This window comes from Saccopteryx leptura, chromosome 1 (assembly GCF_036850995.1).
Source record: "Saccopteryx leptura isolate mSacLep1 chromosome 1, mSacLep1_pri_phased_curated, whole genome shotgun sequence".
Lineage (NCBI taxonomy): Eukaryota > Metazoa > Chordata > Mammalia > Chiroptera > Emballonuridae > Saccopteryx > Saccopteryx leptura.
This window is the reverse complement of record NC_089503.1, coordinates 9,185,753-9,199,873: the sequence shown is the minus strand read 5'-3', so window position 1 is coordinate 9,199,873 and position 14,121 is coordinate 9,185,753. Positions and strand designations below refer to the sequence as shown.

The 14,121-nt window shown below is 52.9% G+C and overlaps 1 protein-coding gene and 1 non-coding gene across 2 annotated transcripts; one reads left to right on the top strand and one right to left on the bottom strand.

Moving 5' to 3' along the window:
* Window positions 1-6,699: 6,699 nt before the first annotated feature.
* On the top strand, window positions 6,700-8,540 carry COX8A (cytochrome c oxidase subunit 8A). Its single transcript, XM_066360366.1, has 2 exons — window positions 6,700-6,904; window positions 8,213-8,540. Exons 1-2 carry the CDS (start codon window positions 6,791-6,793, stop codon window positions 8,306-8,308), a joined length of 210 nt encoding a protein of 69 aa, XP_066216463.1. The 5' UTR covers window positions 6,700-6,790; the 3' UTR covers window positions 8,309-8,540.
* A 3,021-nt stretch (window positions 8,541-11,561) lies between these two features.
* LOC136390173 (U6 spliceosomal RNA) lies at window positions 11,562-11,668 on the bottom strand. The gene has a single exon (XR_010748608.1). It is a non-coding gene; the product is annotated as a U6 spliceosomal RNA (small nuclear RNA).
* Between the last annotated feature and the right edge of the window lie 2,453 nt (window positions 11,669-14,121).

Below are 14,121 nucleotides of genomic sequence, written 5' to 3'. Positions count from 1 at the left end.
TGCTGAGGTTGCTGGTTCGAAACCCTGGGCTTGCCTGGTCAAGGCACATATGGGAGTTGATGCTTCCTGCTCCTCCCCCCTTCTCTATCTCTCTCCTCTCTCTCTCTCTCTCCCTCTCTCTCCTTTCTAAAATGAATAAATAAAATTAAAAAAAAATCAATGGAAAAAAAAATAAATAGTATTAAAAAAAAAAAGATTCCAGCCCCCTCTTCCCTCCACTCACACAAGGCAAAGTCTTGAAGGAAGAGGAACTTGTTTCAGGCCTGACGGCAGGAAAGTTACGGGCCGAAGAGGCTCCGTCCAGCCCCTCAGGTGTGCCTGATGGAGCGATGCAGCCTCTCCCTCGGCGGGACCCCTGCCAGTCCTGGCCCAGGTGGAGGAGGGAGGAGAGGCAGGATGTGGGCCAGGGGCTAGGGCCCAGAAGTGCTTCCTGTGAACACCGAAGGGGCTGACCTGGGTGGTGATCGTATCTGCTGGGGGGGGGGCCCACAGAATATCTGTGCTCTGGAGGGTCAGCTGTTGGGGAAAGGAGCAGGATTATAGCTGTCCACTGGGGGCCAGCATGTTGTGGCCTTGCCCTGTGGGCAGGGGCACACCCAGGGGATGGTCTGTGCAGCGCTCTTTTAAAAAAAAATTTCACTGAATTTATTGGGGTGACATTGGTTAATAAAATTATTACAGGGTTCAGGTGTGCAGTTCTGTAATCCCTCAATTGTACATTGCACTGTGTTCACCACCCCGAGTCAAGTCTCCCTCCCTCACCATCTACCCCTTCTCCTCTCCCCCCTCTCCCGCCCCTTTTCCCTCCTGCACAGCTGTCTAATCTCTGAGGCACAAAGAAAGGCATCATCGTCCTTGGGAAGGGAGAGCATTTCGGTGGCTCCTCATGCAACATTTCGCTTGTCACAAGAAGTTCCTTGTCCTTGGAAGGCTGTTTTAATCCCAGGCAGGAATTCCTTGGAACGTCCATCCCCTTGCCGCAGGATAAAGGGCCAAGGTTGGAAAGGGTGGGGCGCTTCCTTCCTCTGCGCCCTCCACCTTCCTAAGGGGCCCGAGCCCCTCTTTGGTCTTCCAAGCCTCAACTTCCCCCCTTCCTTCAGCTGCAGCTTAAGCTTGGCTTAAGTCAGGGGTCTCAAACTCGCGGCCCACCAAACAATTTGTGCGGCCCACAGACTAACCCACGAAGTTCAAAATATTTTGGATAAAATTAAGTAAGCCTAGGGGCCTACTTGTATTTTTCATTTCTCTAGCATCCTAGCTAGATATTAGCTTAGTTAACAGCAGTTGTGATGAGAACTACAGTTTCTGGTCGTTTTGTGACACTGAGTAAACTGCATGTACGATTGTGCTTGTTGTACTGATTTTTTTTTGTTTTCAACTGCAGTGAGAAAAGTGTTGCGTAACAGTTGCCTTTTGTAGACCTAGTGCGGCCCACCGAACGGCTGTGATCTTGCTCTGCGGCCCACATGCTGAGTTGAGTTTGAGACCCCTGGCTTAAGTGGTGGCACTGGCTGAAACGCTGCACCTTCAGCAAGCGGGTGGAGCGAGAGCACCACTGCAGGATGAGCGGTGAGAGCCGGCTGCCCTGGCCCCAGCACCTGCAGCCCCACGGACCCCTCTCTGGCCCGGGCCCTCACGGTCATCGCTGGTCAGGACGGCAGGTGGGCAGCATCTGTGGGAGCCTCCCCCGTATGTGCATGCACACACTACACTTCTGTGATTCTTCCAAAGTGGCCTGGGGCTTTAGGACCCTGCTGTGAGACTTTCCTTCTGTGAGGGGCAGCATTCGCCCAGCTGGCAGGACAGGGCTTTCCCTGCTTGGGCCACACTGCACTGTGCTCCCTGTAGACCACCCCAAGGTTGGCGGGAGGCCCTGAAGGAAAGGTCAAGCTGAGAAGGGCCTGGAGCCTCCCAGGAATTGGGGGGTGGGGGCTGTGCATTGAGCCTAGGTGAGGAAGCAGAACCGGAGCTGGCTGCAACTGCCCTGAGGTATTGGGCCCTGCTCCCGGTCCCAAGACCATTAGCCCCAGGGCCCAGAAGAAGGGTTGGTGTGCCAAGCCCTGTGTTGAGGTATGGTCCTGCCCTGGCACAAGAGGGCACTGTCGCAGGGAATGGGCCGAGGCGGGGGATGGCTCACCCACCCCAGCCCTTATAAGTGGTGAGGAAGAAGTCATGCGCACTGAGAATCTTCATGAGGTAAGAGCTCCTAGCTCCCCAGGTCCAGGGCTAAAGGTTTTATTTATGGATTTTAAATAGAGAGGAGAGTGTGTATGTGTGTGTGTGTGTGGGGGGAGCTAGAAGTATAACTTATGGCTGCTTTACTTTAGTTGTTCATTAGTTGCTTGTATGTGCCTTGACCCAGCCAAACCCAGGGTTTCAAACCCATGATCTCAGCATTCCAGGCTGATGCTTTATCCACTGTGCCACAGGTCAGGCTTGCTTATTCGAATGCTATAAGAAATGCCCAGTCCTGGCCAGATAGCTCAGTTGGTTAGAGCACTGTCCCAAAGCACAGATGTTGCCAGTTTGATCCCTGTTCAGGGCTCATACAGGAGATTGATGGTCCTGTCTCTCTCTTCCTCCATCTCTAAATCAATACAATAAACATGAAAGGAAGGAAGGAAGGAAGGGAGGGAGGGAGGGAGGGAGGGAGGTGGGAGGGAGGGAGGGAGGAAGGAAGGAAGGAAGGAAGGAAGGAAGGAAGGAAAGAAAGAAAATAAAAGAAAGAAAAGGAAAGGAGGGAGGGAAGGAGGAAGGGACGGAGGGAGGGAGGGAAATGCCCAATGTCCAATCTTGGAAAATACAGGGGAAAAAAAGACCAAAAATTTTCCCACCACGATCCAGACAACACTATTGTTCACAGTTGGTGTCCTCCCAGCCCTTGGTATACGTATATCTATTTCTCTAGATATTGTTTGTTTTAGAAAAACAAGATATATCATGGTTTTTTTTAATGTTTTATTTTTGTGTGTGTGTGTGTATGACAGACAGAAGGACAGATGGGACAGACAGGAAGGGAGAGAGATGAGAAGCATCAGTTCTTCGTTGCAGCACCTTAGTTGTTCATTGATTGCTTTCTCATATGTGCCTTGACCTGGGGGCTACAGCAGACTGAGTGACCCCTTGCTCAAGCCAGTGACCTTGGGATCAAACTGGTGAGGCTATACTTGAGTTTTAAAACAGACAAGAAAAAAGCAAGGAAAACAATGTGAGCCTGACCAGGCGGTGGCGCCATGGTTAGAGCATCGGACTGGGATGCGGAGGACCCAGGTTCGAAACCCTGAGGTCGCTGGCTTGAGCATGGGCTCATCTGGTTCGAGCAAGGCTCACCAGCTTGAGCCCAAGGTCGCTGGCTCGAGCAAGGATTTACTCAGTCTGCTGTAGCTCCCCCCCCCCCCCCGTCAAGGCACATATGAGAAAGCAATCAATGAACAACTAAGGTGCTGCAAGGAATAATTGATGCTTCTCATCTCTCTCCCTTATTGTCTGTCCCATTTGTCCCTCTCTGTCTCTCTCTGTCTCTGTCTCTGTCACAAGAAAAAAAGAAGCATCTGTTCTTGGCTGTTTGCCAGAGCCATGGGCAAGGTAAAGGCAGGAAGCCTGGTAGGTGGGGGTGGGTGGGGGTGGGGTGGGGGTGAGCTGAGATGGCTGGACATCAATACCCATGAGTGGCGGGATGATGGAGGGAGGATGAGGGGGGCATTGGTAGCTAAGGGCCTGCAAGCCCATTCACCCAGAGAAAGCTCAGGCACAGCCACCCTTTGGGGCACTCACTCTGGGTCCATTAACACCTTTCTGTGCTCCCGCTCCGTTCCCTCATGGAGCTGAGGTGTCTCCATAGCTCCTGTTGTCCCAGTCCCTTGCCACCCCACCTCACCTCTACCCCCTGCTGCAGCCTTTCTTTCTCTTCTTTCCTTCCCTCTTTTGCCTTTTTTAAAATTGATTTTAATTTATTGTGTTTACATAGATTCTAGTATCACCCGGAATGCATCCCCCCTCCCCTGTATTCCCCTCAACATCTCCCTTGCCCCTCTCCACACAGTGCCTTCCCCACTTCCCTTCAGGTTTACCCCATCCTATCATCCCCTTTCCCTCTGTCCTCTTTTCCTCTGGTCCCTTTGATCCCTCCTCTGTCTCAATTCTGTTCCCCTCTTTGTCTTTCTTTCTCTCTCTCTTTTTTTTTTTTTTTTTTTTTTTTTGAGAGAGAGAGAGAGACAGGGAGAGAGATGAGAAGCATCAACTTGTAGCTGTGTCACTTTAGTTTAGTTGTTCACTGATTACTTCTCAGTTTTGTCTTGGTGAGGCTGGGGGTGCACAAGCCTAGCCAGTGACCCCTTGCTCAAACCAGCGACCTTGGGCTCATGTCGATGATCCTGTGCTCAAGCTGGCAACTTTGGGGTTTTGATCCTTGGACCTCAGCATCCAGCCCCATGCTCTATCCTCTGTGCCGCCCACCAGTCAGGCCTGCCACAGCCTTTGATGCTATTGCTCACAACATTAAAACTGGAACTTCTGGAAAGTCTCCTCCACAGCAGCTTGTGTGATAATTAAAGCATGGGCTTTGGCAGAAGAACCTGCCCTGGCATCTTGCCTAGGCAGCCATGTAGCTGCATGACCTTCAGCAGGTCACCCAGTTCTCCAGGCTTATGTCTTCCTCTTTCTAAAATTTATAGATTTTAGAGAGGAAGGGGGAAAGAGAGATTGAGAGAGAAACATTGATTTGTTGTCCCACTTATTTATGCATTCACTGGGTAATTCCCCAGGCCCTCACTGGGGATCAAACCCACAACATTAGTGTATCCAGATGATACCTGAACCAACTGAGCTACGTGGGTAGGGCTATATTTCCTTCTTTGTAAAAAATATTTGAAATAATAGCATGTCCTTCATGACCCCGTTGTGAAGATAGAAGAAGATTGTGTAGGTAAGGCCCCGCTCAGTGGCTGGCTCCTCACCCCTTTCCTGTTGGCCTTATACCTCCTGTTCAGTCTCCTGCAGTTCATAAATGTCGGGGTGTCAGATGCGCCAGGCCCCTGGAGACAGTGGTGAATCCGACATGGATTACCCTTAGGTGGCCTTCCAGTCTAGGCATGGAGACTGACCCTGTGGGTAGTGCTACCACAGGGTTTGCTGGGCATGGAGGTTGCACAGGGCCTAGGGTGGCCCATGAAGGCTGACTGATTAAGTACCACCCATTGCCTACTATCACACCACGGAACTCTCAAGAGCTTGTCACCAAAAGCTTTATTTTTTAATTTTTTTATTTTTCTGAAGCTGGAAACGGGGAGAGACAGTCAGACAGACTCCCGCATGCTCCCGACCGGGATCCACCTGGCACGCCCACCAGGGGGCGACGCTCTGCCCACCAGGGGGCGATGCTCTGTCCATCCTGGGCGTCGCTATGTTGCAACCAGAGCCACTCTAGCGCCTGAGGCAGAGGCCACAGAGCCATCCCCAGCGCCAGGGCCATCTTTGCTCCAATGGAGCCTTAGCTGCGGAAGGGGAAGAGAGAGACAGAGAGGAAGGAGAGGGGGAGGGGTGGAGAAGCAGATGGGCGCCTCTCCTGTGTGCCCTGGCCGGGAATCGAACCCCGGACTTCTGCATGCCAGGCCGACGCTCTACCACTGAGCCAACCGGCCAGGGCCAAAAGCTTTATTTCATTTGTTTATTTTTTTTATTTCATTTTATAATTTTATTTTTTCATTGATTTCTAGAAAGAGAGGAAGAGAGAGACAGAGACGGAGAGAAGCACCGATTTGTTGCTCCACTCATTCATGCCATCATTTGTTGATTCTTGCATGTCCCTTGACCTGGGATCAAACCCACACACTCTGCATGTAGGGACCCTGCTCTAACCAACTGAGCTGCCCGCCCTTGGGCAAGAAGAGCTTGTTTATTGTTTCTCCTCTTTGGAATTTCAGTTTTGTGATAAGGGCGTCCTTGTTGACTACAGGTCCAGAACAGTTCCTGGAACACAGGGAGGACGAGTAAATATTTGCTGAATAAAGTAAGCTGTGTCAGTAAGTGGAGGCCTGGAAGAAGGAGCTGGAGTGGTGAGAGTGGAAGGCTAGGGAGGAGTTGAAAGTGTTCTAGGTGGATACAAAGAAGCAAAAGGTTTGGGGCAGGGTGGGGTGGGGAGGAGGGTGTGGAATATTTAGAGATAAGGCTGGAGAGTGACATCCAGAAATTGGGACTTGGTCTAGTAAGCAATGGGAACCACTGAAAATTAAGTAGGTGTGTGATTTAGTTAAATTTATATTTAAATGGAAGATAGCGATGGAGAGACGCAGGAAGGTAGGAAGGTGGGTTGCCACTACGTGGACACTGGAATTAGAGAGGGTAATAGTGAGGAGAGTTCAGTTAGGAGGTTAGTGTCAGGCGTTCTGGCCAGAAATAATGGAGGGCTAACAGAGAGTGGGATTTCTTGAATAGAAAGAGATTTGAGCACTGTTTGAAGGGATATAGGGGTTAAGAGTGTCGCAAAATTTCTGACTTGTGTGATAGGTTGACCACAGATGTCACTCACAAGATAGACCGCCTTGGAGGCGGGGCATAACCGATGAGGACACCCCTTTGTGCCCGCCCATCGGCTGTAGGATGGCATGGATTGGCTGTTTCGAGAAACGCGCCAAAAACTGACAAGGGCGGGTGGGAGGTGTGTTCTTTCGTCATTTCCGGGACTCCCTTTTCCCGGCCTTCCTAGCTCCGGAAATTCCGTCCTATGTAGCCATTTTGACTTTCCGACCTTGGGCTCCGACTGCTATCCGTCTACAGTCCGTTCTCTGCGATCATGTCTGCGCTGTCGCCGCTTCTGCTGAGGGGCCTAACTAGCCCGGCCCGGCGGCTCCTGGTGCCGCGTGCCCAGATCTATTCCAAGCCTCCGCGGGAGCAACTCGGGACCATGGTGAGGAGCGGGCCGGCCTGGGAGTCCCGCGGCGGATTCGGGGCTGGACCAGCTTGGCTTACTGAACCTTGGCTCTTTGAGAGTGCCCTGCGCTTCGTCGCAGCATAGCGGAGAGCTGCAGTGCTGTTTGGGCGTAGGGGGTAGTGCCCGGGCCACAGTCCTGCAGTCTGCCCCAAGATCTCGGATCACCGCCAGTTGGTTCATCCGGGTGCCTGACGGCTGTCAGCGACTATAGCAATTGCTGCCGCTTTAATTGTTAGGAAAGTGGGGCAGGAGGACCCTAAAAAGTCTTTGTTATTTCCAGAAATGTGGGAGGGGTTAGCCCTTAATGACACTTTGGAGCTCACTCATACATTGCCTCAGTGGCAGAGCCCGGCCTTGAACGCAAGTCTTCAGAATCCGGGCTAGCAGGCCTGCAGTTAAGAGCAGAGCCGGGAGGTCGCTGCGATTGAGAAGATAATGGTGATAATAATTGCTGCTGACACCCGCTGAGTGCCTGCTGTGTGACGGGCACTGTGCTGAGACTGCTGTGCTGGTCTCATTCAGTCCCCGTGACCCTGAGAAGAAAGGGCGTTATCTCCACTTCATGGTTCAGGGGACTGAAATTTTAAGAGCAGTGTATTGACTTGTCAAAAGGAAAGTCACACCCTTCAGTTGCAAGGAAGGAATTTGAACCCAAGTGTGACTCCAAGTTTTGCTGTTATCCTAAATACTATAGGGAATGTGGAAATGGCGTAAGAAGTCTTTTTATTCTTAGCCCCAAAGGTTGCAGAGCAGTCCTGGAAAGGAGATGGGAAGGGAGGGTTTAAAAAGAAATTTATTGATTTTAGAGAAAGGAACACCTATCTTTTCCCTCAAGTGCCCTGACCCGTGATGGAACCGGCAACCCCCGTGCTTCCAGATGAAGCTCTACCCAACCAAGCCGTCCTGTCTGGCCAGGGTGGGAGGAGGGGTTTTCAAAGCAGGGAAGGGGAGGTGCATTTTTAGAATTATCAGCCCATGCAAGGTTTCTGGGTTCCAACAGAACAGCTATAAAGAGGTTTAAGTCCTTGTTCCTATCCCTTCACTTAGTCAGCTGGTGATGGATTTCTCCATGGATTTGAACCCTGGCCGGCCCCTACTTCTATATCCAACCCTTTACTTACCTCAAGGCCCAGTGTGGGCCTTGGATCTGCCATGTGTTTCCTCTGGAGCCCGAATCTTCATTCAGCGAGGGGGGCTTTCAGCTGCCTGGGAAGGCTGCTCAGACCACCAGAAGCCTGGGGATTCCTTACTCTGGGGCTTCCTTCTTTCTTGTGCTCTGTGTAGGAAATCGTCATTGGGCTCACCTCCTGCTTCCTGTGTATCCTCCTGCCATCGGGCTGGGTCTTGTCTCACCTGGAGAGCTACAAGAAGCGGGAGTGAAGGGGGCTGTGCTCTCCCTCGCCCTGACCTGACCAACCCCCACCTGCGACGATCATGTCTGCTGCATTCCTGGCCCACCTCCCCGGGACCATGTCCTTCGGTTACAGTGACCTCTTCTGCAATCATGACCTCTTGATTTCACCATTGTGACATCCTGGGACCACATATTTCAGTTTATAAGGCTGTGCTCGGTAGGACCCCCCTTGTAACAATAAAGTTTATTTAAACCTTCCTTCAGAAACTCATCGTGCCTTTGACCTGGGCTTGTGCCTCCATACTTGAGCTAAGGTTGGTTATGGGTGGGGGCGTGGAGAAGAAGGCCCGGATGACCTCATGTCCCTGCTGGCTGGCTGTCCTGTGGTAGATCGTGTGTGTTCAGCCATTGTCCTTGCTGTCTTGGGAGTGCTCCTTCCTTTGCATGCTTTTGACATGTTTTCTGGCTTCTTGGGAAAACAGAGCATGTTGTCACTGGGCAGCCTTTCATGCTCACCTCTGTAGCACTGTTGGTTGTGCCAAGCTCAAGGCCATGTGTATCTCTGTCTCTCCCGCTGGGGCCAGCTGTGCTGCTGGAGGCCTTTTTCCTACGGGCCCAGCCTCTCCTGTCCCCAGCCCGTGGGCTCCAACCGTTTCTCAGTCGTTGTTGACCTTCCTGGGCGATTTAGTGTCTTGCTTTTTTATGTCAACTCTAGGGCCCCTTTCCTTTCGTCACTGTGTCCATAAACGCTTATGGGCTGACTAGCTTTCTTACTCTCCCTGCTGCTTCTCTCACCATTTCCCTTCTCACCATGGGGGATTTGCTGCTCCTCCATCCCTAGGCCCCTTCCTGGGGGGCTGGCGGCACCTCCTTAGCATTGAAACACTCCACACTGAGCTGGAATCCTGACCTCCAGTGTCCGGAAGGAACCTTCAGACTCGTCCCTACCCCTGGAGGACAGCCTTAGCTCTCTGCATTCTTTTGCTGGGGTGACGTGGGTGATTTCTGCACAGACTTGTACAGGTTCAGTGTCCCTAGGGAGCTGAGGCTGTGAGGACTCCTGGGGCCAGGATGGAGGGGGGAGCTGCCAGGTGAGAGCCGATGGTTGGTTTCAGGCTCTCGGTATCAGAACACACATCTCCAAATCCTCTTCTGCAGGCCTCTTGTTTCCTGATTTATGTCGACAGAAGCTCAAGGTGGACCCTGCTCGCCCTCCCTTTGTCTAATTTTTTTGTATTTTTTTCTGAAGTGAGAAATGGGAGGCAGATAGACAGACTCCCGCATGTGCCCGCCTGAGATCCAACCCTGATCTGGGCTGTTGTTCCATTGCACCCGGAGCCATTCTAGTGCCTGAGGCCAAAGCCATGGAGCCGTCCTCAGCGCCTGCCCAGGCCAACTTTGCACCAGTGGAGCCTTGGCTGCGGGAGGGGAAGAGAGAGACAGAGAGAAGGGAGAGGGGGAAGGGTGGAGAAGCAGATGGGCGCTTCTCCTGTGTGCCCTGGCCAGAAATCAAATCCATACCTCGGACCAATACTCTACCACTGAACCAACTGGCCAGGGCCCCTTTGTCTAATATTTCCTGGCCTTTTTGTATGGTGTCGGTGATGCCTGTGGGACACTGTGCCTGGATACTGTAGCAGGTTCCCTTTTGCCCATGGCTGCTTCCCTGAGGGGTGGGGAGTTGGTTCCCTGCCTCCTAAAAGGCTTGTTTCCTTCCACACAAGCCAGCCTTTTGTCTGGGCCTGAAGGGAAGGGCCTAGAATGCTGGCAGGTATTCACAGGTTGAGCTATTGGCCAGGGGAGGGGGAAAGAAGGATCTGAAGGGCCTTTCTAAGCCAGGCAGGGGTGCTGAGGGAGGGGCATCCACTTGTCACCTACAGGTACCTCGGCAGTTCCCTTGTCTTTTGTGGAGAGGGGTCTCATGGCTATCACCTCAAACAACAGGGTCACACCTGTCCCTGCCTTACCCTCGGCAGCTTTCCTGTTGACACATCTTGAGCAGAGAGCTCCAAGCTGCTTGGTCCTTGGTTGGCTCCCGTTCTAGGCACACAGATTAGGCCATGGGCTGCCATGTAGCAAGAATGTAACACCAGGAGAGGAGAGCTGACTTAAGTTTCTATGGTAACTGCACTGCCCTGCCAAGAGTTTTTTTTTTTCTGCCAAGGGTTTTGATTGAGTGTCCCCCATTTTTGTGCCCCAGAAGCAAAGGACAGTGGTCCCCCTCTTTTAGGAGGATTACTCGAGCCCAAATCTATATCTCAAGCCACCACTCAAGTTGAGAAACCAGTGGTAACAGGCAAGTCCTTCAGAACCCTGGTTAGAAAAGGCCTTTATTAAGCCACCAGCTCCTCCAGCCTTGCTCTCCTGCAACCTGCTGGGCCCTGCAGCATGTGTGGACGTGGGCCAGGTCATCACTTGGGGGTGGATGAGAGTAGGGTGTGAGTGACCTGTCATGCTTGAACCCCGTTCTCCCTTTGGTTGTTGGTGTGGCAACTGAGCCTGAAATCTAGTCACCTTTTTTTTTTTTTTTTTTGTATTTTTCTGAAGCTGGAAACGGGGAGAGACAGACAGATTCCTGCATGCGCACGCCCACCAGGGGGCGAGGCTCTGCCCCTCCAGGGCGTCGCTCTGTTGGGACCAGAGCCACTCCAGTGCCTGGGGCAGAGGCCAAGGAGCCATCCCCAGTGCCTGGGCCATCCCTGCTCCAATGGAGCCTCGCTGCGGGAGGGGAAGAGAGAGACAGAGAGGAAGGAGAGGGGGAGGGGTGGAGAAGCAGATGGGCGCTTCTCCTGTGTGCCCTGGCCGGGAATCGAACCCGGGACCTCTGCACGCCAGGCCGACGCTCTACCACTGAGCCAACCGGCCAGGGCCACTTTTTTTTTTTTTTTTAATATTTTATTTAAAAAATATGGTACGCGCTTGACCAGGCGGTGGCGCAGTGGATAGAGCATTGGACTGGGATGTGGAAAGACCCAGGTTCGAGACCACAAGGTCGCCAGTTTGAGTGCGGGCTCATCTGGCTTGAGCAAAAGCTCACCAGCTTGGACCGAAGGTCGCTGGCTCGAGCAAGGGGTTACTCAGTCTGCTGAAGGCCCGCGGTCAAGGCACATATGAGAAAGCAATCAATGAACAACTAAGGTGTCGCGATGAAAACTGATGATTGATGCTTCTCATCTCTCTCTGTTCCTGTCTGTCTCTATCTATCCCTCTCTCTGACTCTCTCTGTCTCTGTAAAAAAAAAAAAAAAATTAGAGGTGAAGGTGCAGCCTCTTGCATTTAAAAAATATGGAATGCTTCATGAATTTGCGTGTCATCCTTGCGCAGGGGCCATGCTAATCTTCTCTGTATCGTTCCAATTTTAGTATATGTGCTGCCGAAGCGAGCACCTAGTCATCTTTTAGTGTTCCTCTCATCCCCAACCAAATCAGGCGTGCTGTGGCCATTCTCTCTAGAGAAAGTAAGGCCCTTTGTCCTCCCAAACAGAAGTTTCTGTGTCTGTGGGACCCGGAGTCTGGAGGACTGGGTGTCTGCGTGGTGTGCATGCTGGGGGGGAGGTGGCAGCTACAGTCATGGCAGACACCGTCATGTCCCCAGTGGCCTGGGGGGCAGGCCTGGCTTGAGGCCTGGGTGGCCCTTTACTATATGACAAGCCATTCAGCCTCCCTGAGCCTCAGCAGTTAGGTGGTATGGCCAGCAGAATAAAGTTCTCCTAGAGACGTCTACACCTTAATCCCTGGAGTCTGAACAAGTTATTCTACATGCCAAAGGGGACTTTGCAGATGTGATTCAAGTTAAATCTGTTGAAATGGAAGATTATCTGGTGGGCCCAGTCTAATCACAAGTCCTTATGGTGGGCGGGGAAGGAGGGTAATGGTCATCTCAGTGATGCCACCTGAGGACTCTGCCCGTCTGCCTGCCTGCCTGCCTGTGCTGGCTTTGAAGATGGAGAAAGTGGGCCAGGAACCAAGGAATGCAGTGACCTTAAGAAACTGAGAACAAGGCCCTGGCCGGTTGGCTCAGTAGTAGAGCGTCGGCCTGGCATGCAGGAGTCCCAGGTTCGATTCCTGGCCAGGGCACACAGAAGCGCCCATCTGCTTCTCCACCCCTCCCCCTCTCCTTCCTCTCTGTCTCTCTCTTTCCTTCCCGCAGCGAGGCTCCATTGGAGCAAAGTTGGCCCGGGCGCTGAGGATGGCTCTGTGGCCTCTGCCTCAGGCGCTAGAGTGGCTCTGGTTGCAACAGAGCGACGCCCCAGATGGGCAGAGCATCGCCCCCTGGTGGGCATGCCGGGTGGATCCAGGTCGGATCCCGGTCGTGCGCATGCGGGAGTCTGACTGCCTCCCTGTTTCCAACTTCAGAAAAATACAAAAAAAAAAAGAAACTGAGAACAGCCTTCAATTTCCAGTCAGCAAAAACATGGGACCTCGGTCCAACAGCTGCGAGCAACTGAATTCTGCCAACAACCCACGTGAGTAGGAAGCAGATTGTCCTTTAGGGCATCCCGAAAGGAACAAAGCCAGCAGATATTTTTGGCCGGTGGAGCCAACACCAGACCTCTGACCTCTAGAATTGTAGAGTTCCACGTCTGTGTTTCAGCCACTAGGTTTGTGGTGGCGTGTTGACGGTAGCGGCGGGGAGCTAACGCATCTTTCTCCCGGTGCGCGGAGGCTCCCCTCGAAGAGGCTGCACCGTGGACTAGATTCCCCACAAGCCTGAGCAGTTGTGGGATGTGAGGCATTTGCAGGAGGACAGTGCCTGGAGGAGGAGTGGGTGGTGTGAGTCTGGGGGGGGGGTCTCCCTTTGCCACTCCCCCCCTTGCTTTCTGCCTTCTGCGGCCTGGAACCTGCAGGCAAGTCTCATCCCCTGCCAGCCTTCATCAGTCTGGCCTCTCCGATGTCGGAGCCAGCCGGCCGTGACCCTCGTGGGTTCCTGCAGTGGTAGTTCCAGAGGTTCGTCTGGGGCCAGGCATGCCCCCACTCTGCCCCCCGGCAGCGGCCTGCCTCCCAAGCCGGCCTCAGAAAGTATCACTGATTCCTCATCTTTGGCTTGCCTCCGAGGCTTCTTCCTGGCCATGGCCTTCCTGTGAGGATTGTGACTACGCCTGGCCCTCTCCTGAGAAGGGGAAGAGGTTGGGTAGATGTTGGGTGGGCCTGGACGCCATGTGCCGTTCTGGAAACCCTTCCTCTGAGGCCGAAGTTTCACAGTCCCTGGGTCCTGGTTGGGGTCTCCTCTCCTTCCACCTGACAGGATCAGCGGACATGGATGTGGGGCCCGGACACACTGCGAGCCCACAGGCTGTGAGGAGACCCCTGTGCCATGTCGGTGCTGTGGAACATAAAGCCTGGGCTGCTGCCTGGACCTTTACGACTGGATGCAGCCGCAGCCTGAGCCGCACTGCTGGTGCTGCCTGTTCTGTTATAGACCTCGCTGCCTGTTTTGTTATAGACCTCGCCAGCCAGCGGCAGCCATGCTGGTCCATTTCTGGTTGGCACATTGGGAGGCAAAAAAAAAGTCTGGAGCTATGCTGGTGACTCCTGGCAAATACATGTGCAGTTGGGCGTTAGATGCTTCAGGATAATCAAAACCCTAAAATGGTAAAAGTCACATTTACCGTGGAATGAGGGTAAGAGAAGTTATTAACTACAAAATATGATAAATAAGTCGACATGGAAAAGTGTGAGAGCCCTGGCCGGTTGACTCAGCGGTAGAGCGTTGGCCTAGCGTGCGGAGGGCCCGGGTTCGATTCCCGGCCAGGGCACACAGGAGAAGCGCCCATTTGCTTCTCCACCCCTCCGCCGCGCTTTCCTCTCTGTCTCTCTCTTCCCCTCCCGCAGCCAAGGCT